General features: G+C 47.0%; 1 protein-coding gene across 6 annotated transcripts in view; it reads left to right on the forward strand.

Moving 5' to 3' along the window:
* Nucleotides 1-23710, forward strand: part of TTPAL (alpha tocopherol transfer protein like) — a 38183-nt gene that overhangs the window by 9534 nt on the left and 4939 nt on the right. For 2 of the 6 annotated variants that reach the window (XM_059407069.1, XM_059407068.1), the window contains 4 exons: nt 4-109; nt 17153-17612; nt 19964-20157; nt 22285-22395. In XM_059407069.1, coding sequence (XP_059263052.1) covers nt 17168-17612; nt 19964-20157; nt 22285-22395 — 750 coding nt within the window. In that variant the 5' untranslated portion in view covers nt 4-109; nt 17153-17167. Of the gene's footprint in view, nt 1-3; nt 110-13554; nt 14294-17152; nt 17613-19963; nt 20158-22284; nt 22396-23710 lie in introns of those variants that run through there. The other 4 variants (XM_059407067.1, XM_059407064.1, XM_059407065.1 and 1 more) reach the window with 4 other exon arrangements.

Raw genomic sequence — 23710 nt, forward strand, 5'->3', positions numbered from 1 at the left:
CAGGACACAGAAGAAAGTGCCCAAATCCACATGGAACTAATGGGTCCCAAGTCCAACTCTAGCCCTGCCGACAATAGCCCCCTGAAGTTCGTGAGAAGGCAAGCAGAAGGTGAGGAACAGGTCTCTGTGTTTCGCTGTCCCAGCACAATCGCGAACATCTTGTTCCCAGGAACTCACATGATCTATTTGAATGTAGCACCGGACAGACTACAAAATGCTTTCACATCAACAAGAATCCCAGCTAGCTTTCAGTGAGTGCTTCGTGCTGTGTCACACACCAGGCGAAGAGCTATGTGTCCGCTTCCCCCCACTTTTAATCCTTACCTGGGAGGTCTATCTTGTTTGTCGCCTGCTTTCTGCCACCCTCCCCTCCCCAAGAGTATGCTTTGGGCCTCCTTCCATGTCAATAAATATAGCTGGGGCGGTAAGGACTTGATTCAAAGGCTGAGAAACTTAAACAGTCAGCCCCACTGCCCAGGTGAAGATCAGTAATAGTTAACATTTATTGAGTGCTTTATTACACACCAAGCCCTATGCTAATTGGCTAACTCGAACTCTCTCTCATTTCATCCTGGAGGCAATCTCAAGGTAGCTTCTATTATTATTCAGATGAGGAATCTGAAGCTCCTAGAAGTAAAGGAGCCATCCGAGGTCAGACAGACGGACAGCGGGTGTAAATAGCAGAGCTGGGCTTCAAACCCAGGTGGGTCTGATACTGGTCCTGGGCTCTCCACTGGCACATTTGAAGGACAATATGGGGGAGACTGCAAGGGAAGTTCCCCAAGTGGAGCAAGGAGCCACTAACAAAAATCCCAAAGGTAGAGGGCATTGTGGACCCAAGGCCATGGGAGCGGCAATTTCTGAAAAGCCATAGTTTACCATGGAGGGGATGGAAGTCTTCCTGGAAGTGGTGCCGTTTGGGCTGACTATATATCTCCAGCCCAGAAAGGGGGGCTTTTAATAATTCACCAGCTTCCGAGTGGTTTCACATCAGACTTACGTGGCTTCAAAGACTAATTGCGCCACTCTCCAGTTTAAAAACAAACAAACAAAAACCAGCATTATTGAGACATACTTGATGTACAAGGAACAATTCCTATTTAAACTGCGTAATTTTATTTGCTTTGACATATGTGCATACCCATGAACCCATCACCACAATCAAGAGGATGAACGTCTCCATCACCCTAGAAGTTTTTTGGTAGCCTGGTGTAAGCCATCTCCTCCTTAACACACCCATTCCCATCCCCAAGCCACCACAGTCACCGTGGAATACTTTTCTCTTCACTATAGATTATGTTAACATTTCTGGAACTTTATAGAAATGGAATCGTACAAGATGGACCCTTTTTGTTTGGCTTCACCCCTGGGCATAATTACTCTGAGATTTATTCATATTGTTGCACGTATCAATAGTTTGTTCCTTTTTATTGCTCTTTTTACTTATTATATGTATATCGGTTCATTTATCACACTCCCCTGGGGATGGACATTGTTTTCCCCAGTTGGGGATCATCATAAATACAGCTGCTAAGAACATTCTTGCGCACTTCTCCAAGTGGACAGACACTCTGTTACCCAGGGCAAGTGCCAAGGAGTGGCTCTGCTGAGTCATGTAAGTGTATGTTTAACTCTTTCAAAAGCCACTGCAAACCATTCTCCAAACTCGTTGTGCTATCTTGCATCCTCACCAGCAGTGTACAAAGAGTCCCCAGTTGCCAGGGCGAGGCTTTCTCATGTTGGCCATTCCAGGTGGACGCACCAGCGTCTCTTCTCCTGCGGCCCCCACTGGTGGTCCTTTAGCCCTCTGGATCCCAGTTTTCTCCTGTATAGAGCAGAAGTGGTCATAACAGCTTTGAAGGGTAGTGAAGACATAGGGAGTGAGCACACAGGGAACATACAGTATCGGGACAAGCAGATCGCAGGTGTTTCTAAGAGATGAGGGTTAATTCTAACCCATGGTCCGGGGCCTTACCCCAAGACACACCTTCAAAGCAGAGGGTAACAGCTGCCTCCTTCAGTGTGGAGTCAGGGCTCCTAACCCAGAGGAATAGGAAAGATAGTGACTGTCACAGGCGCAGGGTAGTGGGGGTGGTAGTGAGGGGACTAGGGGGTGGGGTGGATGAATAGCCCATTCTTATAAAGCCTCGAGGGGAGTGGTTGGGTTTTGTTTTTTTTTTCCTCTATTTTCCACATTGGAAAAATGAGGTGTGGAAAACAACCGTTGGCCACTGTCATTCAGCAGTTAAGGGACTGAGCTGGGATTCGAACCTAGGTCTGTCTGTCTGATTTGGGATCTAGGAGAATTGCTAATGGAGTATCTGGCTCAGGGCTAGCAACATGGCCCCATCGCAGAATGCCTCCCAAGGCTCAGGGTGGTCTTCAGTCGGGTTCCCTGGAAACAGAGCCTGAGGCAGGGATGAGGTACACGCAATTTATTGAGGTGGGCACCCATAAGGGAGGGGGGAAAGCAGGTGGGATGGAACCAAGCAGAGATTTGTTCTCAGGTAAAGTCTGGCAAGGGGGCTGGCCTTTTGTACCTCTTATGGGTCATTGACTGTGAACTACCTGTGAGTGAGGAGGGAAACCTCTTGGGTGAGGTGACGTCTGAGGTCACGGTGCTCAGGAGAAGGAGATGGAATGAGACATCAGACATCAACCACTGGAGCATCTGGGGGGTGCTGGGGGCGGTGCTGGCCCCATAGAGGAAGGACTCAAGAGGTCCCCAGAGGCACCCACACTTCTTGCCTGCCTCATGAAGCCAACTATAGGGCAAACAAGCCTCCAGGCTTGTTTCAGAGAATCGTCCGTCCTGCTGCAACCATCATGTGGAACAGACCGGACTTGTGATGTAATCTAAACACACCTTTATTTTTGTCTCCCAGTGTCTCTTTCAAAATTTATTCAGTGGAGAGACATTTTCTCTGCCAACTAGGTGAAAACTCATCCCAGTTACTTTTCTGCTCATTCTTCGGAAACAGACAATTCTGTAATCACTTTAGGTCAAACACACACTGTTGATTTAGAAATTAGAATGTCCAGTAAAGCTACTGATCACAACTCCCAGCTTGATTTGGGTTTAAAGCTTCTCCCCTGGGCCAGCTTGGTCCTGCTTCAAACTGGCAGCCTGCTGCAGTGGTGGGAGGTGGTGTGGGAGGCTCCTCTCTTTCTCCTCCCCCTCCCCACAGGTGATGCTTAGAGGGCTGGGTAGAGATGGAGAGGGGAGAAGAAGGGTTTCCCTTGACCTGCCACCATCTTGGATGGCTTTGAGCTCTCTAGGACACATTTTATCTTGCCCCTTTCTGTCATGGGACACTATTGTGGGCTCGTGGAGATGGCCAATACCACAGGCCCTTCTACATTGACCTTGACAGATCCACCTGTCTTCCTAGGGGTCTCTAGCAACTCCTTGTTCAGCACTCGGAATCTGGCATCCAACTCTAGCTTTCTGCTGCTACCACCCCTTTGCCCTTCCACAGGGTCCTGTGGGATATGACTGCACTCTCCCCAGTGACCAAGAAGTAAGCTTGGACCCCTTGTAGGTACTCTCTGCTCATGCTGGTCCATGGGAAACACTGCAGTAGCCTTTGCCTTGGAGCATGTGGGCGTGTGGGCTGACCTCAGCACACCTCCATGCTCTAGCTCCTTCACCAGCCCAGCAGGACAACCTATTTCTCCCAACCTCCAGACATCCCTGCCCACATTAAGCTCTTCAAATTCTGCCCTCCTGCCAAGAGCCACCATCAGTCCATTCCACTCTTCCAAGAAGATGGCCACCGAAGGATCGTTGTCCTCAGAGAACTGTGGGTGAAAGCTGGGGTAATAATATATATCAGGGTTTTAAGTGGTCATGGCCAAGTTTTAGCACTTGTGGGCTTTGGAGTATGTTCTTGAAAAGCTATCACTGGCTGACACAGCCGAGCTTTAGAGCAACACTTTACAAGTCCCGTCTGCCTCCCCAAGCCTCCATTGTCTCATATCTTCATGAGGGTGACATATCTACATGGTGGGTCATTGTGAGGGCTGAATGACATATATAGGTTGTTGCCAGATCTGACTCTCTAGGATCCCACAATCAAAGACCTGAAATCCCATCTCTGTGTGACCGCTGATGACAAGTGATTTTCCTCTCCTGGTCTGGGTTTTCCCACCCGTCCAATGGTACTGGTAAGAGCCCCCACCTGACAGCACCTCCATAAGGTTGGCGGCATGAATATATATGAGGTGTGTAGCACAGCGCCTCACAGTGGTAAGGATGCAGTACTGCTGGATGTTACTCATACAGTGGAGGGTGCTCTGGGTGGGCTTTTATGCTGGCATTGCTGGGGCTGGGGATGTGGAATCTCCACCCCTCTTGGTCCCCTACTAGTCCAGGCCCTGTTTTGGAAATGCTTCAGCCCAGCTGGGCTCTAGGGCCCCTGGGAACAGAGAGGACAGCCTGTACCTCCAAACAGTCATGCTGACTCAGATTTAAAAATCAATGTGTGACCAGAACAACACAGCTGTGCTCTCACCTCTTGTGGGAAGTTCGCACAGCCAGCTCCACTCACATCTTTATCTCTAGCTCAGAGAAGTGGCAGCCCAATTCTGGGCCCTGACTCCAAGGCTTGTGAGCAAAATGTCTGGCACAGAGAGTAAGAGAAGCCTCTGGCTCCTTGAGGCACACCAGGCCCATGGGTCACAAGCTTCGCATGATCCCCTGGTTGGGGTCAGGCATGTCTGGTGCTTGCCAAGCTCTTGACTTCTCCCAGCCCTCGTCTGGACACTTCTCAAGCCAAGTCAGGCTCTGGATGGCTGGTTGGGCAATCCGTGACCTCAGACTGGGTCAGATTCATCAGATGAGCCTCTGTTTAAGAGTATGGAACATTTTGTTCTTTAGAATCCCAAGCGCCAAAGAGTACGAACTTTCCCCATCCACAACTACCATCCCCCACCCCCAACTGCCATTTACTTTGGGCAAGTTCCTTTGCCTCCCTCAGTCTGGTTTTCCCATCCATCAAATGCAAACTAGCCAGCACCTTCACCCACCACGGCTGTTCTGAGATTCAGATAGTGAGTCTCAAGAGATGGCACCCACATCCACAGGTGCTCGGTAGGGGGACATTACACCTGCAAACATTCACTGGACACCAGATGAAAACCAGTGGGTTATATATGCTGTGCGTGTGAGTAGGGACTGTGGAGGCAGACTGCCTGGGTTCAAAACCAGGCTGCTTTACCACCTTCTGTGTGGCCACAGGTGACCTCTCTGACTCTCAGTTTTCTTCTCTGTAAAATGGGATTAATAATAATAGAATTGTGAGGATGCTTAGATTAGATGTACTGGGAACGGTGCCCAGCACATAACAGTCACTTAATGAGTACTACCTGTTTTTGATTAATCCCACAAGTTAGTAATGTTAGCAATGGTGCTAAAATCACACAGGCAAGGCTATTCGATAGGATTAACAGGAAAAAGGAAACCTATTTATTGAGTACCTACTATGTACCAGAAGCCAGATATTCAAACATGTGGACATACACACACACATGCACTGTGAAGTAGGTAGTTCTGTTTTCATCTTTTAAAAACTTTATATTATGAGGGTGCCTGGGTGGCACAGTCATTAAGTGTCTCCCTTCGGCTCAGGTCATGATCTGAGGGTCTTGGGATTGAGCCCCACAACAGGCTCCCTGCTCCGCTGGGAGTCTGCTTCTCCCTCTCCCACTCCCCCTGCTTCTATTCCCTCTCTCGCTGTCTCTCTCTCTCTCTTTCTGTCAAATTTTAAAAAATATATTTTAAAAAACTTTATATTATAAAATAAATGACAGATGTGGAAAATCATACAAATTAAATTTGTAGCATAGTGATTATTTGGGGGGCAAACATCCCATTAACCACCACCCAGGTCAAGAAACAAAACTTTGCCAGTGACCCCTGGAGCCCCTCCCTGATCTCAATCATAGCCTCTCCCCACAAAAGTAATTCCTAGCCTGACTTCTATAGTAATTATTTCCTGCTAATCATTTGAGTGTGTATCCCTAGATATTATAGTTCCATTTTGCCCATTAAAAAAAAACAACAAACAACTTAATCTGTGTTTTAACCCATAGATTCCCCCCATATCTCTTTCTTTTCCTTGTAGTCTATCTGTTATGCTGTTTGACCCATAGCCCTTCTCAAAGTCTGGATTTCTGTCTACTACATCTTCACAGGCCAATTTAACATGGCCCTTGCCCTCTGCATTTCCTGTGTATTAGCAGCTGAGTCAGCCAGTTTCCATTCCTCTGGCATGATCATTGGTGGTTCTGTATTCTTTTATCAAGAAGCACATACATGGCTAGAGTTTGCTGTTCTTTGATATTAGCTACTATTGTGTACAAGGACTACATATACTAATTCATGGCAGGGCGCAAAACTGCAATATTGTATCATTGTGTTTTCCTGTATCATTTGTAATAAATTTTGTAAGATGTTTTTCTTCATCTATTACTTGGTCGCCTAAGTAGTACAGTTCATATAAGAAAAGTGGAACAAATACTTGATTTTTCTGTTTTATTTACATAACTTTTAAGAATGTAATTTGTTTCTATACCATCTTCAGAAAGTGATCAGTTAGTGTTTTTTGCCGAAGATCACCATGAGCTTATTAAATTTTTGATGCATTTAACTCGATTGCAATTACAATCTTTGCTGCAGGTGAAGTTGTACCAACATCAGGCTGGTTTCCAAGTCCACTTCATAGCTCGGTGGCTTCCTTGTTAACTGGTATGACAAGATATCTCAGGCTCATCTTTTATATTTCCTGCCACACATCTAGAATCAGCAATTTCTCCAAAAGGTCCCTCTATTTTCTTAAGTAAAAAAGGCATCGCGAGACTATAAGATGAGTGTTATGTATGCTCACTGCTACTAGATTAGCCATTATTTCTAGGCCTTTTTAGTAATAGAATTAGATATTTTATATAATTATAGACCTAGATTTTATATATCAATAGAGATTATAGAGTATATATGTGTAAACCTCCCACATATATGCCAAGGGATGCAAAATTTGAAAGGTTCGGGGCGCCTGGGTGGCTCAGTGGGCTAAAGCCTCTGCCTTTGGCTCAGGTCGTGGTCCCAGGGTCCTGGGATCGAGCGCCACATCGGGTTCTCTGCTCAGCGAGGAGACTGCTTCCCCTCTCTCTCTGCCTGCCTCTCTGCCTATTTGTGATCTCTGTCAAATAAATAAATAAATAACATATTTAAAACTTTTTCGAAAGGTTCTACAATAACTGATTTGCCACTCTCTACATGCAACAATCTCAGAATAACAAAGGGAAAATTGCTGCTACCAGCTAGAATACCAGAAATGGATACAAAACGGTTCACATCCACTGTGCCCCTTCCCCACCACTTTGGAGGACTGTGCTATAACCACACTGTTAGAGCATATAGGCACTTTAAACTTCGTTTTTCTTTTAACTATCATCTAGTGTTACTTTTCCAAGTAAATAAATACCGAGTTCTTAACCAGTCCTGGTGGCAATGTCTCTCCAACGTGTCGCTGGGCTTCCACTCTTTCTTGGTAGACAACTCAGGAAGAGTTCATGGGAAAAATACTGAGTGTTTGCAAGGTAATAGTGGGTCTTCATAGAAGGTCAGTTTTGCTAGATATAAATTCTTGGTTTGTACTTTCTTTGAGTATCCTACCTATATTATACCATTTCCTTCTGCCTTAAAGTGTTGCTGTTGAAGGGCACCTGGGTGGCTCAATGGGTTAAAGCCTCTGCCTTCAGCTCAGGTTATGATCCCAGGGTCCTGGGATAGAGCCCTGCATCGGGCTCTCTGCTCAGCAGGAAGACTGCTTCCTCCTCTCTCTTTGCCTGCCTCTCTGCCTACTTGTGATCTCTGTCAAATAAATAAATAAATAAATAAATAAATAAATAAATAAATAAATAATTTCTTTTTAAAGTATCGCTGTTGAAGATTTTGATGAGAATATCATTTTATTTCTTTTTTGCCTGCACTCCCAGGGTGCCTAAAGAATTTTTTCTTTCTCTTTAAAAACCAGTAATTTTATAAATGTGTGCCTTGGTATTGGTTGTTCTGGGTTTATGATGTATTCCTTGCTTTGTTTTTGTTTTTTTTTTTTGCTGTTTCTTTGTCATACTTTTCCCTTCAGTGACTCCTCTTATTCCTAAGTTAGATTTTCATTTCCAAACTTCAGTATTTGTCCTTTTCCCTCAAATTCTTTTATGTCCTCATTTTACTTTAATTTTTTAAAATTGCCCCCCTTTCAATTTCTATTTAGCTCAATTATCTGTTGATTTTATTTTTCATTTGCTCTTATATTTCATTTATTTCACTTTTCACTTTAAAAATAATTCTTCCTTTATCCCTGGTTCTTTCATGAGTTGGCACCTGGTTTCTGAATTTCTGTGGTTCTGATTTATGTTGTTCTCTTTTTCCTTACATCATTTTGTTCATGTTTTTATCTTGCTTTACACACACACTCTCTCTCTCTCTTTTTAAATAAATGTCTTTCTGGTTGGCTTTCATTGTCTGTAGGGATGTTATTCTGCTCCTCCTTCTTTTCTCTGCTGCTCTCTCTCTCTCTCTCTCTCCTCTTCTTCCTCTTCCTCCTCCTCCTACTTCTTAAAGCCATCTTGCTTTCCCAGGATTTGACTTCAGTACTTTTCCATTGCTCATTTTTTAAAAAAAGATTTTATTATTTATTTGACAGAGAGAGACACAGTGAGAAAGGGAACACAAGCAGAGGAAGTGGGAGAGGGAAGAAGTAGGCTTCCAGCTAAGTAGGGCTGGAAGAGGGTTGGAAGAGCCCATGTGGGGCTCGATCCCAGGACCCTGGGATCAAGACCTGACCTAAAGGCAGATGCCCAATGACTGAGCCACCCAGGCGCCCCTCCGTTGCTCTTTTTTTTTTTTTTAATATTATTTATTTATTTATTGACAGACATCAAAAGTAGGCAGAGAGGCAGGCAGAGAGAGAGGAGGAAACAGTCTCCATGCAAAGCAGAGAGCCCGATGCAGGCCCCGATCCCAGGACCCTGGGATCACGACCCAAGCCAAAGGCAGAGGCTTTAACCCACTGAGCCACCCAGGCGCCCCTCCATTGCTCATTTTTACATGAAATTAGTTTTTCTGGACATTGAAGAGGAGGCTTGGTTAAGAAAACTTTTGTATTTTCACAGAGCTCCCCCTTCTGTTATTTCTGCATATTGTTAACAAAAATCTGGCTTTACCTCTGAGGTTTCTGGCTCTGCGCTCTTCTCCCCCACTTTCATCTAGCTCAGTTATTTCCTTGCTTTCTGCTTCCCTATCCTGCTCCATTGCAATCTCCTTCCCAGGAGTTTCTCAGCATGGGGCCTGTCCTAGAAGGAAGGTTTGGTGGTCTTTTCTGGAATTCGCGGGCCTTGAACTCTGTCAGCCCTTAGGGCTCATGGCAGACCCCTTGCCCTTCCCCAGTTGGAGTTAGCAAAACCTTTCCCAGTTTGGGCTGCTGTTTTCAAGTGGCCGGGGCGTGCTCTCCCACGAAGAGATGTTGCAATCTGGGGACTCCAGTTCTTCGGTCTGTCAGACACCTTGCTGCTTTCCCTGTTGAACCTCCTCCCAGAGGCGCTAGTGGCACTCAGGCCTCCTAGCTGTTGCTGATTTGTCCTCAGTCCTTTGTTCCTGGAGTTCCTGAATATACCTTGTCACCTAGTTCTGTTGCAAATGTGGGTATGGAATGTTGTTTCTGTTTTTATGTGGGAACTTGGGAGGATTTAAATCTGGGTTGGGTATCATTGCCATCATCTTACCAGAACTTGCCAGCTGAGGAAGTAGATGAGGAAACTGAGCCCCACGGTCAGTTTCTCAAAATCACACAGCGAATGACCGGGGGTAGATGTATGTGAGCGCACCTGCCATCCAGCATGGTACACAGATGTTTAATACCGCCTACTTTCTCCCTGTTTCCCTGACTCGTACTTCTTCCTTCCTGCTTCCACCAGCCAGTGTCCCGCCAGGATTCTGTTATTGACAATTAAATGAGATTATTCGGGCAAAGAGTTCATGGCACTGTCCCCCCCACAAAAATGAAAGAAAGAAAAGAAAAGGTGTTGAATCAGTGGTAGCTGTTAGTAGAGCATTTGTAGTTGAAGAAACCAAGTAAGTAATTGTTCCGAGGTTCCCCAGATGACTCTTGTCTGTCTGACCAGAAGCCAGCTTTCTTTTTCTATACCAGTGGTTCTCAGCTGAAGCAGTTTTGTTCCCTAGCTCGTATTTGGCAATGTCTGGAGGCATTTTTGCTTCTCACCACTGTAAGTGTGGGGTGCTACCCTCAAAAAAGACTTGCACAGCCCCAAAGGTCAATAATGTTGTGGAGGAGAAACTATGTCCTATATCATGGTGCTATCCTAAATAGCCCTTACCTTAGAATCAATACTAAAACCGGTTCTAGCAGATCATCTGAAGTGAGAATTGCATGCTTTGAAAAAGAGATAGAGAAGCACCTGGGGGGCTCAGTCAGTTGGGCGCCTGCCTTCAGCTCAGGTGATGATCTCAGGTCCTGGGACTGAGCCCCACATTGAGCTCCAGGCTCAGCAGGGAGGCTCCATCTCCTTCTCCCTCTGCCCCTCACACCACTCATGCTCCGTCTCTTTCCCTCTCTGTCTCAAACTAATAAATACAAATCTTTAAAAAAAAAAAAAAAGATAGAGAACAGTGGTAGGTCAGGCATTTCTAGCCTCCTGTAGCACATATCCAATGGCCAGACTTCTTTCTTAGGAGACTGGGTGAACCTAGGAGGTCAGGGTGTGTGGAGCCCTCCGAACCAAGATGTAGGACAAGCTGCCCGCCCTCCAGTCACTTTTCTGCTCTTCATCAGGGCAGTTATCAGGAGTTAGCAGACATGTCATGATCCAATGTACAAGACTCTGCATGTGCCATTCTACTGACTCCTTCTAAGGACTCCCTAGACAGTGAGACACATACCCCCATTTTACCCACAAGGGAATAGAGCTTTCGAGTGAGTTACTTCTGAGTGCAGAAAAGTAAAAGACAAGTTCAAATCCCAGCTCAGTTTTGGAGTCATCATCATGTGACCAAGGGCAATTTCTTCTCCTTCTCTGAGCCTGCTTCCCAACCTGTGAGAACAAAGAGGAAAAGTAGCCTCTAAGGCCAAGTAAAATTTGGGGCTGTGCTGTCATACAGACGTGGGCTCAAACCCAGTTCTTTCACTGACTCTACTGAGCCCCTAGGCAAGTGTCTTTCCCTTTCTGGGTTTCAGTTTCCCCATCCAGTTCACAGGGTTGTAGTAATTGAAATCATACAAACAATTTAACACAGTACCTAGTACCTGGTGTATATAATCTCTCAAAAAGCAATTATCTGCGACTCTTTTAATCCTAAAATAACCTGGTGTCGTGATATGTAACCAAAAATAATGGCCCTCAATTGAGGATGGGGCAGGGACTTCTGGGGCATCTCAGAATTGCCTCCCAACCAACCCTCCCCAGCCCTTGAGACAGGTTCTAGTCCTAGGTTCTTCTCCTCCTGCTGGCAGTATCTGGGATTGCAACCTGGACGTTCCACCAATGGGTCCTGGTCTGGGGTGGGGGGGGAGTTTTTTCCAATGACTAGGATGCCATGTTTTGGAGAGGATCATCCCTCACCCCTTACCATGAAAGCTGCCATTTGTAAAAACACTTTCTGTTTTCTGTTTGCCTGGCAAAGAGCAAGGTTTCCCCCCCATGACTTATTTAATCAGCTTTTCTGCCTGTAAGGAACTAGAGGCTTTAGAAATTTGAATGACTTGGCTATGGTCACATAGTTGGACATAGGATTGCTAGATTGTGGTAGGCTGAATAATGGCATGCAAAGATATCCTTGTCCTAATCTCTGGAGCCTGTTATTATCTTATCCTGTATGATAAAAGGGACTTTGAAGATGTGATTCAGTTAAGGATCTTGAGATGGGAGATAATCCGAGATTATCTGGGCGGGTCCTGTGTAATCACAAGAGTCCTTATAAGAGGGAGGCAGGACACATTGTATCTGTATCAATGATAATGTATTGCACACTTAAAAAATTGTTAAGAGGGCAGATCTCATGTTAAGTGCTCTCACCACAAGAAAAAATTTTAAAAGATTTAAAAGAGGAACTTGAGGTTCAGAGTTGGTAGTAAATGTTCCAACAGAAGTAAGAGGCTGGAGCTCATTGAGAAATGAGCTATGAGCTGTGGAATGCAAGAGGCCTCTAGAAGCTAAAAAGGTAAAGAAATGGATTCCCTCCTTTAAGTCCCCAAAGAGACTGTATCCCTGTTAACACCTTAATTTTAGACTTCTGACTTGCAGAACTATAAAAGAATAAATTTGTGTTGTTTCAAGTCACCACGTTTGTAGCAATTTGTTACAGCACTGATAGGGAACTAATACATAAATCTTGGGGGGTAAAACCCCAAATAAACAAAACATAGCGTGTCCAGTTAAACTTGAATTTCTGATAGATAATATATTTTTTAGTATAAGTATATCCCAAAGGTTGCATGAGACATACTTACACTTAAAAAGAAATTGTTGTTTATCTGAAATTCAAGTTTAACTGAGTACTCTGTATTTTATCCTAGAAGTGGTGAAGCAGAAGTCAAAACTTATGACTCCTGGGCTCTGCTACCTTCCTCAACAGTCTGGGATCTGGCAAAAATTGCCATCTTCTTGTGGCCCTCATGGGTCAGTTCCCACCTCCTAGAGCTCCTCTTGCTTCTGGAGTCAGGAAAGGAAAGGATTGTTTAAGGTCATCTCTTGGATACACCTTTGGGCTCTCAGTCCTCCCAGGCCACAGAATTTCTCTCTAGAAATAGTTTCGAGTCTTTACTCTGCTTGAAAGAGCAACCCAGGAGCTTGGTCTCAAAGCCATAGTTGCATGAAATGTATGTTGGGGCGGATGTCCGGCTGATGGCGCTGGGGTTTAATGAACTGGGGGTGCGGCAGGAACACTTTTTCAAGCTACCACTTTCTGAAGGGGACTTTTTTGAGTCCCAAAGCAGGACACAAGTAATTATTCAATGGGGATTTCAAAGCAGGAATCATGTAACGTATGAGGAAACTGAGGCCTGCAGCCACTCAGTTACAGACGGATGTCCGCTGGATTGGCATCTCCCCTTTTGCAGCAGCCAGTCCTGATGGCAGCTGCTGTGGGAAGAATCCTGGAACGCCAATCCCCCAAGGTCTAGGTCGGAAGCCCCTGACACTTCACTGACTGCCAATTTCCCTTCCATGAAATAGGGGGATTCCATAAATACGAGGATTTAATAAGACAGCGGATGTAAAAAACTAGGTACATAGTAGTATGTTCTCGGAAACGGCAGCTTCTTTTCTTCTTTCTCTGGGCATCATTTTCCCCATCTGTACCACCCAAAGCGGCTCGCGCTCCCCCTGACCCTCCCAAGTAGCCTCTCCGCAGGCCTGACTCCTCCAGCGCGCGGACTTGGCCGCTAGGTGGAGGCAGAGAGCCGGCACTGCGGCGGCACTGCGGCACATGCGCACTCACGGGCGGCGCCTCGCCTTCCCACGCCCCACGGACGTCACTTCCGGCGCGAGGGGCCGGGCCGGCCGGGCAGGGAGTGCGGGTCGGTTCTGTGCGCGTTGCCGGACGAGGCTCCCGCAGCCGATATACCCGCGCTCCGCCCGGTAGCCCGGCCGGTGAGTGCCTGAGGGTCCTTCCGTGTGTCATGGGGGTCGGGGAGAGGGACCCCTGAGGGGGGAGGCATAACCGGAAGTTAAGGGACTCAAGGAGAGAGACCCCAGGAAATGGGGACACCTGGGGAAGGGGTGACAGCCGGAAGTGGGGGGCCTCAGAAGGTTGTCAACGGGATGTGGGGTCTCTGGGGCTCCAGGAGCGATGGCCTTCAGGCCTCTTGGTGGGGTGGGGAGGAAGGCGATGCTCAGAACATGATGGGCTGCAGGTGAGGAAGATTCCAGGCTTCACCGTAACAAATGGTGTTTGCACCCATCCATACGCCCACCCATCATTTCATTCTCGAGACTGAGCCCTGCTCTGAGCCTGATAACGACCGAGGCCCTGGAGATTAAACAGGAATCTCCAGGTGGAGGGTAGAGCCCAGAGTGGGGCTAGACACATCCTCGCTGTGCCTCGCTAGGTGTGTACCCTCGGGGCACATCACTTAACCTCCCATCGTCCGCTAATATTTGCAGAGCACCGTCATGTGCCAGGCTAGGCCTCTAGACACTAGGCCTAGTGGGCACGACAGTGGGCACTGTACAGTGTGTCAGCACACTGTACTGGACACTACAGTCTGTCTCCCAGGTAAGCACTGCATTGGGATTACAGGCATCTGTTGGTGACTCCCGTGGAAACAGCCCAGGGTGGGTCTTGTGAACTGTGATGGTTGTTTCATTCCTCACTTAGCATTCCTCCGCCAAGCAAATACTTAATTCAGAATGAAATATATTTCACTCAGCAAATATTTATGGAGTGCAGACTATGTGTCTGACACTTCGTTAGATGATGGGTTTAGGGTGATGAACAAGACTGATACAGATGTAGCCCACAAATTGCCTGTAGACAATTACAACAGAAGGAGAGTGCTATGCCAAAGACCTCCTGGTGGGGAAGCTCCTACCCTGGCCTGGAGGTTGGAGAAGGCTTCCTGCTTCAGGTACCATCATTTCTTACCTAGGTTACTGCAGTAGCTTCTGAATGGTCTCTTTACTTCTGTCCTTGTCCCTTTACAATCCATTTGCAAGACAGCTGAGCAATCCTTTAAAATGGAAATCAGATCATGTCACTCTACTCAGACAGGTCCCACCAAACTCCGTAAAAGTCAGAGTTCTTACTTGCCCTCAAAACTCTATTACCAGTGGGGCCCTCGGACCTCTGTAAATTCATCTGCTAATATTCTCCACCTTGTTCATTAGGCTGTAGCCATAGTGGCCTCCTCCCTGTTTGAAAAAAACAAACAAACAAAAAAACCCAGGTGTGTTCCTGCCTCTGGCTTTGCCCTGTTCTCCTTGGAGATGTCCTACTGGCTTGCTTCATCTCCTTCATCTTTCCTCATATGTCATTTGCATGAACAAATCATCCGTAACCATCCTATTTAAAATTGTAATCCCTATTCCCAGGTACCTCTAACCCTCCTCATGCTTTATTTCTCCCCATAGCACTTTCACCTGTTAGATTATACAGTTTAGCTTGCTTATGGTCTGTTTCTCCCACTAGAATCTAAGTTCAACAAAAGCACAGTTTGTTGTTGTTGTTGTTCACTGATGCGTCCTTGGTGCCAGGAAGAGGGCCTGGTAAGTACTCAGTATTTGTTGAATGCTTGAAGTGGCATCTAATTGGGACTTTAGGATGAATCAGTATTGGTCAGGTGAGGAACCGGAGGAAGAAGAAGCTAGCCAGAGGAAACAGGATGTGAGCAAGACAAGAAAACACAGCTTTGGGAGGAAATGAAAGCAGCTGGGTGGGGCTGGAGGTTAGAATGTGAGGAATGGAGTGGGCATTTCTAAGATTTAGGGGGAGGGACCTGGGCACTAGCTATGTGCAGAGGCTCCTGAGATGCGCTCTGTTCTCCTTGAGCTCGGAGTCAGGGACCGGTGGTGTCTGTGGACAGGAGCTTGGGCTTTAGAACTGGACAGCTGCTGCTACCTTATTCCTGGGATATCTAAAGCAGCTGTTTTGTTTTTGTTTTTTATTCAACAAATGTGTTCAGATATTCCAAGAAGCAGACACCAGGATCAGGGTGAGATCAGGCATGCAAGAAATCAATTGGAGGAAGCACCTGTGAAGCAGAAAAGGGAGGGGAGCTGCAGAAGTTGCAGGGAGAGCTTCAGACAATGACAGAAGTCCAGTCCCCCGGGAAGGAGGTTTGGACAGGGAGTCATGGACCGCCCGGCAGTTCCACAGAAGGTTCAGGCTGAACCTCAAGGCAAAGTTAGAGGAGGCCCACACTTCACTCAGTCACTGGGAACAGTCTGTGGAAAGTGGCGTCCGCTGGATGAAGGATGCAGGGGGACAGCAGCTGGGGCCGTCCCTCAGTAATGCTCCAGGGAGAGCCAGTCAGCCCAGTTTCACAGCCATCATGATAAGCCATATGTGTGTGTGGTCAAAAAAGGTCAAACCCACTCAGTGGGTTAAGTTGCTGCCTTCAGCTCAGGTCATGATCTCGGGATCCTGGGATCGAGTCCCCGGTCGGGCTCTCTGCTCAGCAGGGGGCCTGCTTCCCTACCCCTCTCTCTGCCTGCCTCTCTGCCTATTTGTGATCTCTCTCTGTCAAATAAATAAATAAAATCTTAAAAAAAAAAAAAAAAGAAAGTCAAACAGTACAGGAAAAAGTCTCTCTCCCTCCTTAAGTGTCCTGTGGTCCAGTACTCTTCCCTAGAGGAACCCACTGGGAACAGTTTTTTTGGTATTTCCTTACAGAAATTTTAGGTGCACTCAGCATATAGATATATATTATAAAAATATGAAATGATCTTATGCACCCTGTTCTGCAACTTGCTTTCTTTTCTTTAATGTGTCAGTTCATAAAAACCTGCCTAATTCCTTTCCATGAGTGATAGTATCCCATTCTTGGGATGATATTATATAACCAGTCTCCAGCTGGTTTGCAGTTAAAGTATTCCCTGTCTTTTCCCCTTATAATCAGTACTTGCAGTGATCCTCCTTGTGTGTATTTTGCACACACACACTCGCAAGTATATGTCCCCGAAGTAGGATGCTGAGCCAAAGGGTGTGTGGTTTTACATTTTGATAGAGATCGACAGACTGCCCTCTGACCACGCTAGGCCAGTCTGTTCTCTGACCCACAGCAAGCATCTCCGCGCCCATTTTGCATTCTCGTCGGTTTGACTTTGAGAGTTGTTTTAGTTCACATTTCTCGAATTACGCATAGGTCGAGCAACCATCCGTACATCTGGAAGCAAGGCCGCGGCGTTGGGTGGCGAGTGTGTGTCTCCTGCTGCAGCTGCCCAGGGGGCCTCGGTGGGGATCCTCCCTCTGTTCAGTCTGGGGTGGGACCTGGGCACAGGGTTCTGAGCCACTCCATTCCAGCTGAGCGCCCCCAGTCTGACCAAAGTGCCCCCCCAACCCTGCCCCACATGGGGCTGCCCTGAAGTGAGTAGCTCCAGGCTTGGTTCACATGGCTCAGGGCTTGTGTTTTGGCAGGGATCCTGGTAGCTAATGTCAGAAGAAAGTGACTCTCTGCGAACCAGCCCCTCTGCGGCCTCGCTCTCAGAAAATGAGCTGCCACCACCGGCCGAGCCCCCCGGCTACGTGTGCTCACTGACGGAGGACCTGGTGACCAAAGCCAGGGAGGAGCTGCAGGAGAAGCCAGAATGGAGACTTCGAGACGTGCAGGCCCTCCGTGACATGGTGCGGAAGGAGTGCCCGAACCTGAGCACCTCCCTGGACGACGCCTTCCTGCTGCGCTTCCTCCGGGCCCGCAAGTTCGATTACGACCGAGCCCTGCAGCTCCTGGTCAGTTACCACAGCTGCAGGAGAAGCTGGCCTGAGGTCTTCAACAACCTGAAGCCCTCGGCCTTAAAGGATGTCCTCGCTTCGGGATTCCTCACCGTGCTGCCCCACACCGACCCCCGGGGCTGCCACATCCTGTGCATGCGCCCAGGTACTCCCCGAGACGGTGGGCAGGGGCCCGTGTGCCCTGCTCTGTGTGGGACGCGTGTGTCCCACACCCTCTCTCCCATGCCTCGTCTTCCTTGCCTTCTCCCTGATTTGCTCAAAGCTCTTTTGGTGACAGATGACAAAAAGCTACTCAACCTGGCTTAGGAAGAAAGGAAGGAGTTAGTCTGATGAAACAGGAGCCTCCCGCAGAACCAGCGAGCCAAAAGCATAGCTGCTTTCCCAGCGCCCTGGGCCCCAGAACCAGAATCCAGTTCGTTCCCTGATCAGGAACTAAGCTAGCCATTCTCCCTGTCTCTGCCTCTGTCCATCTGTGTACCCCTCTGGGCCACATATTTCTGCTGTGCCGTGCGTATCTTCTTGGCTCTCCTGTAGACTGGCTTTTGCTGTCTCCATGCCCCTGGCGAGGTCTCCTACCCCTTAGTGCCCAGGCTTCCTGGGCCACCCAGTTAAGTTCCTCCGTGGAAATTCCGAATTTCTAGCATGGAGAATGTAGTGGGCTGAGAAGGCAGCCCTGATCATAGGGTACAAACAGGCCTGCCCCGCGTCCCTCCTTTGTGAGTAGGTGAGGCAGGCATGAGTGGGGGCTGGGCGGGTGACTGGCAGGGTGTCCGGCATCTGCCACATGCCTCTTCCACTTTTCCGTCCTTTCCTCTCCCGCCATTCCTCTACTTTGCTAAGCCATTGATTCACTCTGGATTCACTTTTTGATCTCAGTACTTAATGACGGTAATCAGGACATCTTCCATTTCTCTGGCAGTAGTTTTAATAAGGGGGACCAAACGTGCTATCAACTCGGGAGTGAAGGGGCATTGTCCACTGATCCCCACCCCCACAGCCTTATCATTCTCTGTCAGACCGGAGCAGAGACAAAATCTGAAAGTAAGATTGCAGTGTTCTCCCAACCAAAGCCAGGAGCAGGAGAACATGCCTGCCGGGAGCCCTCTTCTGCTCACGCGTACCTAGTCTTGAAGGGACGCCTAACGGGGAGCGGAGACGTCCCTGCACTGTCCTCTCTCTTAAAGCCACATCACTTCGGTCGTTTACCAAGCCCTTTTTGGAAACCGGACCATCCTCTTGAGCCTTTGCTGTATACCAGGCACAGTGTTAGCTGCTTAACCTGCTGTTTTTACCTTTCCAAAATTAGGGTGGTTTATTTTAAAATAAGCAGCGCAGTGGAGATTTTAGGGCACCAGCAGACCTAGGAACCAGTCAGCAGGTTTTTCCCACTACTCCTCTGTACTCAACTCATAAGGACATTACAAAACAGATGAGCACACTGGTTTCACCTCTTGGCTTATGTGGTTTCAACACTTGCGTTTGCGCGATTTCAACCCCTTGCTCGTGAGATGAATTTTCCCCCTGTGTGTCTGGAACAGAGCTAGACCCTTCCCACCAATGCAACTCTTCAGGAGGAGGTACGCTAAGGAGGTTTTGTTCTCAACTGGGTATTAGCTTTGCCTCTTCGGGGACATATGTTCTTGAGAAGGATGACCTTCAAGGTTATGCAGCCACAGGTGTTAGGCAGCCACATCCCACAGCAAGCTGGCACAGCTTTCCGACAAAGACTTTGTTCATAGGAATTTTGCACATACTACATATCCCCGTGGTGGCAGCAGCCGTGGAGTTTCATCTTCCTAAGGGAAGGACACACAGGGATGGTGGGATTTTTCTTGAGAACAGCAGTTTAACCGTCAAAAGGTCGTCATTTCTTCCCAGAGAAAGGAAGGATTCCTTAGATATACAGGGAATACTAAGGGAGCCTCTTCCACGGTTGCAGAATGGAGTCCCCTTTGGCTGTTTGATCAGGCTGGGGTCACACACTGTGGCCAGGAGGATGTAAGACCCGCACTGACCATGTCCACCTCTGCCGCCAGGAGGCAGGTCACTGGTACCCACACCGAAGGGCTAGCGTGGGAAGAAGTGGCATAGGGCAGTGGTATGAAAATCTGGGCGCACCTCTGTTGGCAGACAGCACAGATGACCGTTAAGTTTAGGATTACCATCCCATTCTACTGAGGAGATGCGGGCTCGGCGTGAGGAAGCAACTCCCGCAACTGGTGAGATTCAAACCCTGGGATGGGTCTGACTTCAGAGCCCCGGCTTCTAACTTCCGCGCTCAGTTGCATTTCCATTTCAGAACGTGCTGCTGCCTTTGGAATTAACATCAGCTGCTGCTAAGGTGTCCCATTTACTAACCTGAATAGAGTCATGCCAGTAGAGTATCTTTCTTTCCATTTTTTAATCAAGAGTTCTAGCAAGGAGATAAATCTTGGCTTGTGATGACTTGTTCATTATTCATCTCTGTAACATTCCGTCCATTTCTTACGACCTCAGACAGATGGATACCGAGCAACTACCCAATTACTGAAAACATCCGAGCTATATACTTGACGTTAGAAAAACTCATTCAGTCTGAAGAAACCCAAGTGAATGGAATCGTGATTCTTGCGGACTACAAAGGAGTGAGCTTATCAAAAGCATCTCACTTTGGCCCTTTTATAGCCAAAAAGGTGATTGGCATCCTTCAGGTACGGCCCTTGTTTGTCGTGTACCTATTCCGTGTCAGTTTGGGCTTTTTCCCAGGGGACCCTGTCTGTTCACCGCTGGGCCCACACAGTACACAAACCCCACTTCCCCTACAGTCTGAAAGATCCAAAAACATTATGGGAAGAAATGTAAATGTCCTGTTTACTGCTCACTCTCATCAGATTCTCCAGTAGTTTCTGAGGTCCCTTTAGTCTGGGCAAGATCAGCTTTAGGGCAAGAGCCCTAAGCCAGAGCAAGGCTTTAGGTATGTCTTTTTCTTTCTCCCTCCTTTCCCACCTCCTTCCCCCTCCCCCCTTCTCTTTCTTTTCCCTTCTTCAGAAGACAGAGGAGCAATTCTAACAAATGAAACTGAGAATTTGTGTTTCACTTGTGTAGCAATCAGAATTTGTCTGATGTGCTAGACCCTGCCCTGCCCTCTGGGACCTGGGGACAGGGAGCCTGTTGGACTGTTTTGGACAGATGCTTTAACATCTTGTGTGTTATGTGTGGTTTTTTGTTTTTATTTTGAGAGAGAGAGTATGCACCTGCGCACGTGTGTATGGGGGTGGGGGCAGAGGGTGAGAGAGAATCTTTGCAGACTCCACCCTCCACCAACATCCACCCCCAACATCCCCCCCACAGACACATCCCCCACCACCGGTGCAGAGCCTGAGGTGGGGCTCGATGTCATGACTGAGATCACGGCCTGAGCCGACATCAAGAGTTGGATGCTGGGGCGCCTGGGTGGCTCAGTGGGTTAAAGCCTCTGCTTTCGGCTCAGGTCATGGTCTCAGGGTCCTGGGATCAAGCCCCGCATTGGGCTCTCTGCTCAGCAGGAAGCCTGCTTCCTCCTCTCCCTCTTCCTGCCTCTCTGCCTACTTGTGATCTCTCTCTCTGTTAAATAAATAAATAAAATTTGGGGGTAAAAAAAAAAAGAGTTGGATGCTCAACCAACTCAGTCCCCCCAGGCACCCTGTTTTAGAACTTAAGTGCAGGGCAACCCTCTCAGGTCCCCTTCCTCTTCGGGAGCTTTGTGCATCACTTTGCTATTGCTCAATAAACCTTGCTTTACTGCCCACGAAAAAAAAGTGTGGGGAACCAGAAAGTTCCTCCCCTATCTGCACAATGTTCAATGGTTTGCAAAGTGCTCCTACAATCATAACTCATTCGGTCCTACAGGGACTCCTCTAGATAGACAAGGCAAAAATTACTTTTTCTTTTCAGTACATGTGCTGCTGAAGCGAGCATGAATTACTTTTTTTTTTTTTTTTTTTGATGGTTAGGGACCCAGCCCTCACAGGGGTAGCCTGGCTTGAGTCTTACAGCTCTAACAGTTTGGCTCTTCATTCCCTCTGACCGGCCCGTGGGTGCTATCTCCCATGAGCTGTGGTGCACCAGCGATAAAAGAGTTTCCTCTGTGAATCCCACAATGCATGTGAGCCCCTACTAGGTGCCAGGCTGACTATTTAAACATCAGTGTCCCATTTGCTCATTATCAAAAATGTGGAGCCAATACTTTAGCTTCCCTTAGCTTCTGTTCTTTTGATGCCCTGTAGATTCAAGTATCAGGATAAGGAGTTTGGATCAGTGTTTTCTAGTCTCCTAAGGTGATCTGGGGGGAGAAAGTTCCAGGGTTAAAGAAGTTTGGGAAATGTGGTTTAGCTTGTCCCTTTCGTGAGAACACATTTGCAGATGACAGTCCTGCAGCTCAGGAAACCCGTATGACTACATAGCGTGCTACTCTCAAACCTACCTACCTACCATGGAACGTTTTTTTGCATCACACCTAGTACTGTCCTAAGAAATACCCTTTGGTAACACCAATCCTGAAGGTCTGATGTTTGCCAGATCCAGCTACACAGACTCTGTTTTTTGTCCCATTTTGTTCTGTTTGCCACAAGAGGAGCAGCCCTCCATTTGTTGGCCCACGACTAGGCCCTAAGACAGACCGTCTCTCTGAGGCTTATCTTCCTGGTTAGCCTCCACTTAAGCTGGCTTTGAGGAGGCCATGAGAAGCAGACCAACCAGACTGATTTGGGGGCCTACAGAAGATTTAAAGGAGGGAGGCAGGCTGTGGACTGTCTGTGGATGCCCCACATGTTCTAACATCTCCTTCCCTTCCCCCACAGGATGGCTTCCCCATTCGGATAAAAGCAGTCCATGTAGTGAATGAACCTCGAATATTCAAAGGCATTTTTGCCATCATAAAACCATTTCTGAAGGAGAAAATAGCGAACAGAGTAAGTGATGATTCTATTGACGTGATCCTTTGTTTTTTTTTTTTTGGCTCCCTTATTTGTGACATCAATAAACTTCTCTTAGTTTATTATTTTTGCCATGGGATGATTAATTTGGAAAATACGGAGTTACAGATAAAATGAATGAGCAATCCTTTCTGTGAAAAGATGATAAAATTAATAGGATATAATGTCTGACAGAGGAGAAAGCAGAGAGGGCAGCTCTCCTGAGAGTTAAATGCTGTGTAGTCATTTAGACTCGTATTGAGTATCCTGACCTGGGCACTGTGAACCAACATTGTATTTCTTGCATGAGAAGGGTAGTGTTGGGCAGGTAGTTAAAAAGTTATGGTGATGTCTTCCTACAGCTCCTTGGGGTTTAAAAATGCTATTTTAAGCCCTTCTGTTTACCAAATTTGTTGTCTTGCTGTATCAAGTTTGTGGAATAATTCCTGGTTTAAGAGATAGGTGAGTTTTAGCTTACCTGTTATTTAAGAAAGGAGAGATGGCACACTGAAAGATGGTCTTCCTCTCTGACCTAAAAGAGCCACTTGTCACCCTTTGCTAGTACTGTGATTGTGTGTGATGTCTGGTTTTTTTCCTCTTCTTTCCGAGGCCTAGGAACATTGTGGTCCCTCTAAAGACTGGGTTTTAAATTTTGTACCTTTTTTTTTTTTTTTTTTCAAAGGATAAACAGAGAATCTCAAGGTTACAAGGGAAGGACTTTAAAATAGAGACAGGGGGCACCAGGCTGGCTCAGTCGGTGGAATGTGCCACTCTTGATCTCAAGGTTGAAGTTTGAGCCCCATGTTCGGTATAGAGATTACTTAAAAAGAAAATCTTTACAAAAATAAAGTAAAATCCAGATTCTAGGCCCTTTCCCTGAAGATTTTAACTCCAGTTCAGGGGTGGAGCCCAGGAGTCTGTGCTTTTAAAATCCTCTTAGGTGATTCTGATACCTAGCCAGGTTTGAGAATAATTTAGTGGCGTCCTTGTCTGGGTTTGAACCTATCTCAGTACCTGGAGATCCCATTTGGAACCTGCTTTTAAAGCCAAAGCAGCCTTTGGAAGAGGCCTTTTATATCTATGAAATGACCTGATTTGTGGTCCATAATCTTGTTCATTTCACCCTTCATATGTTCATTCATTCATTCAAAAATATCTATTGATCAACTACTATAGTATACAAGTATGTTCTAAATGAATAATACAGACTACAGTCTCTGCTTCCGGGGGAACTTACGTGCTAGAGAGAGAGAGAAACATGGCCAGCGGATGTGTATTATCTAGAATTAAGATGTGATAAGTGCTGTGGAGA

Source organism: Mustela nigripes, chromosome 7 (genome assembly GCF_022355385.1).
Source record: "Mustela nigripes isolate SB6536 chromosome 7, MUSNIG.SB6536, whole genome shotgun sequence".
Taxonomy (NCBI): Eukaryota; Metazoa; Chordata; class Mammalia; order Carnivora; family Mustelidae; genus Mustela; species Mustela nigripes.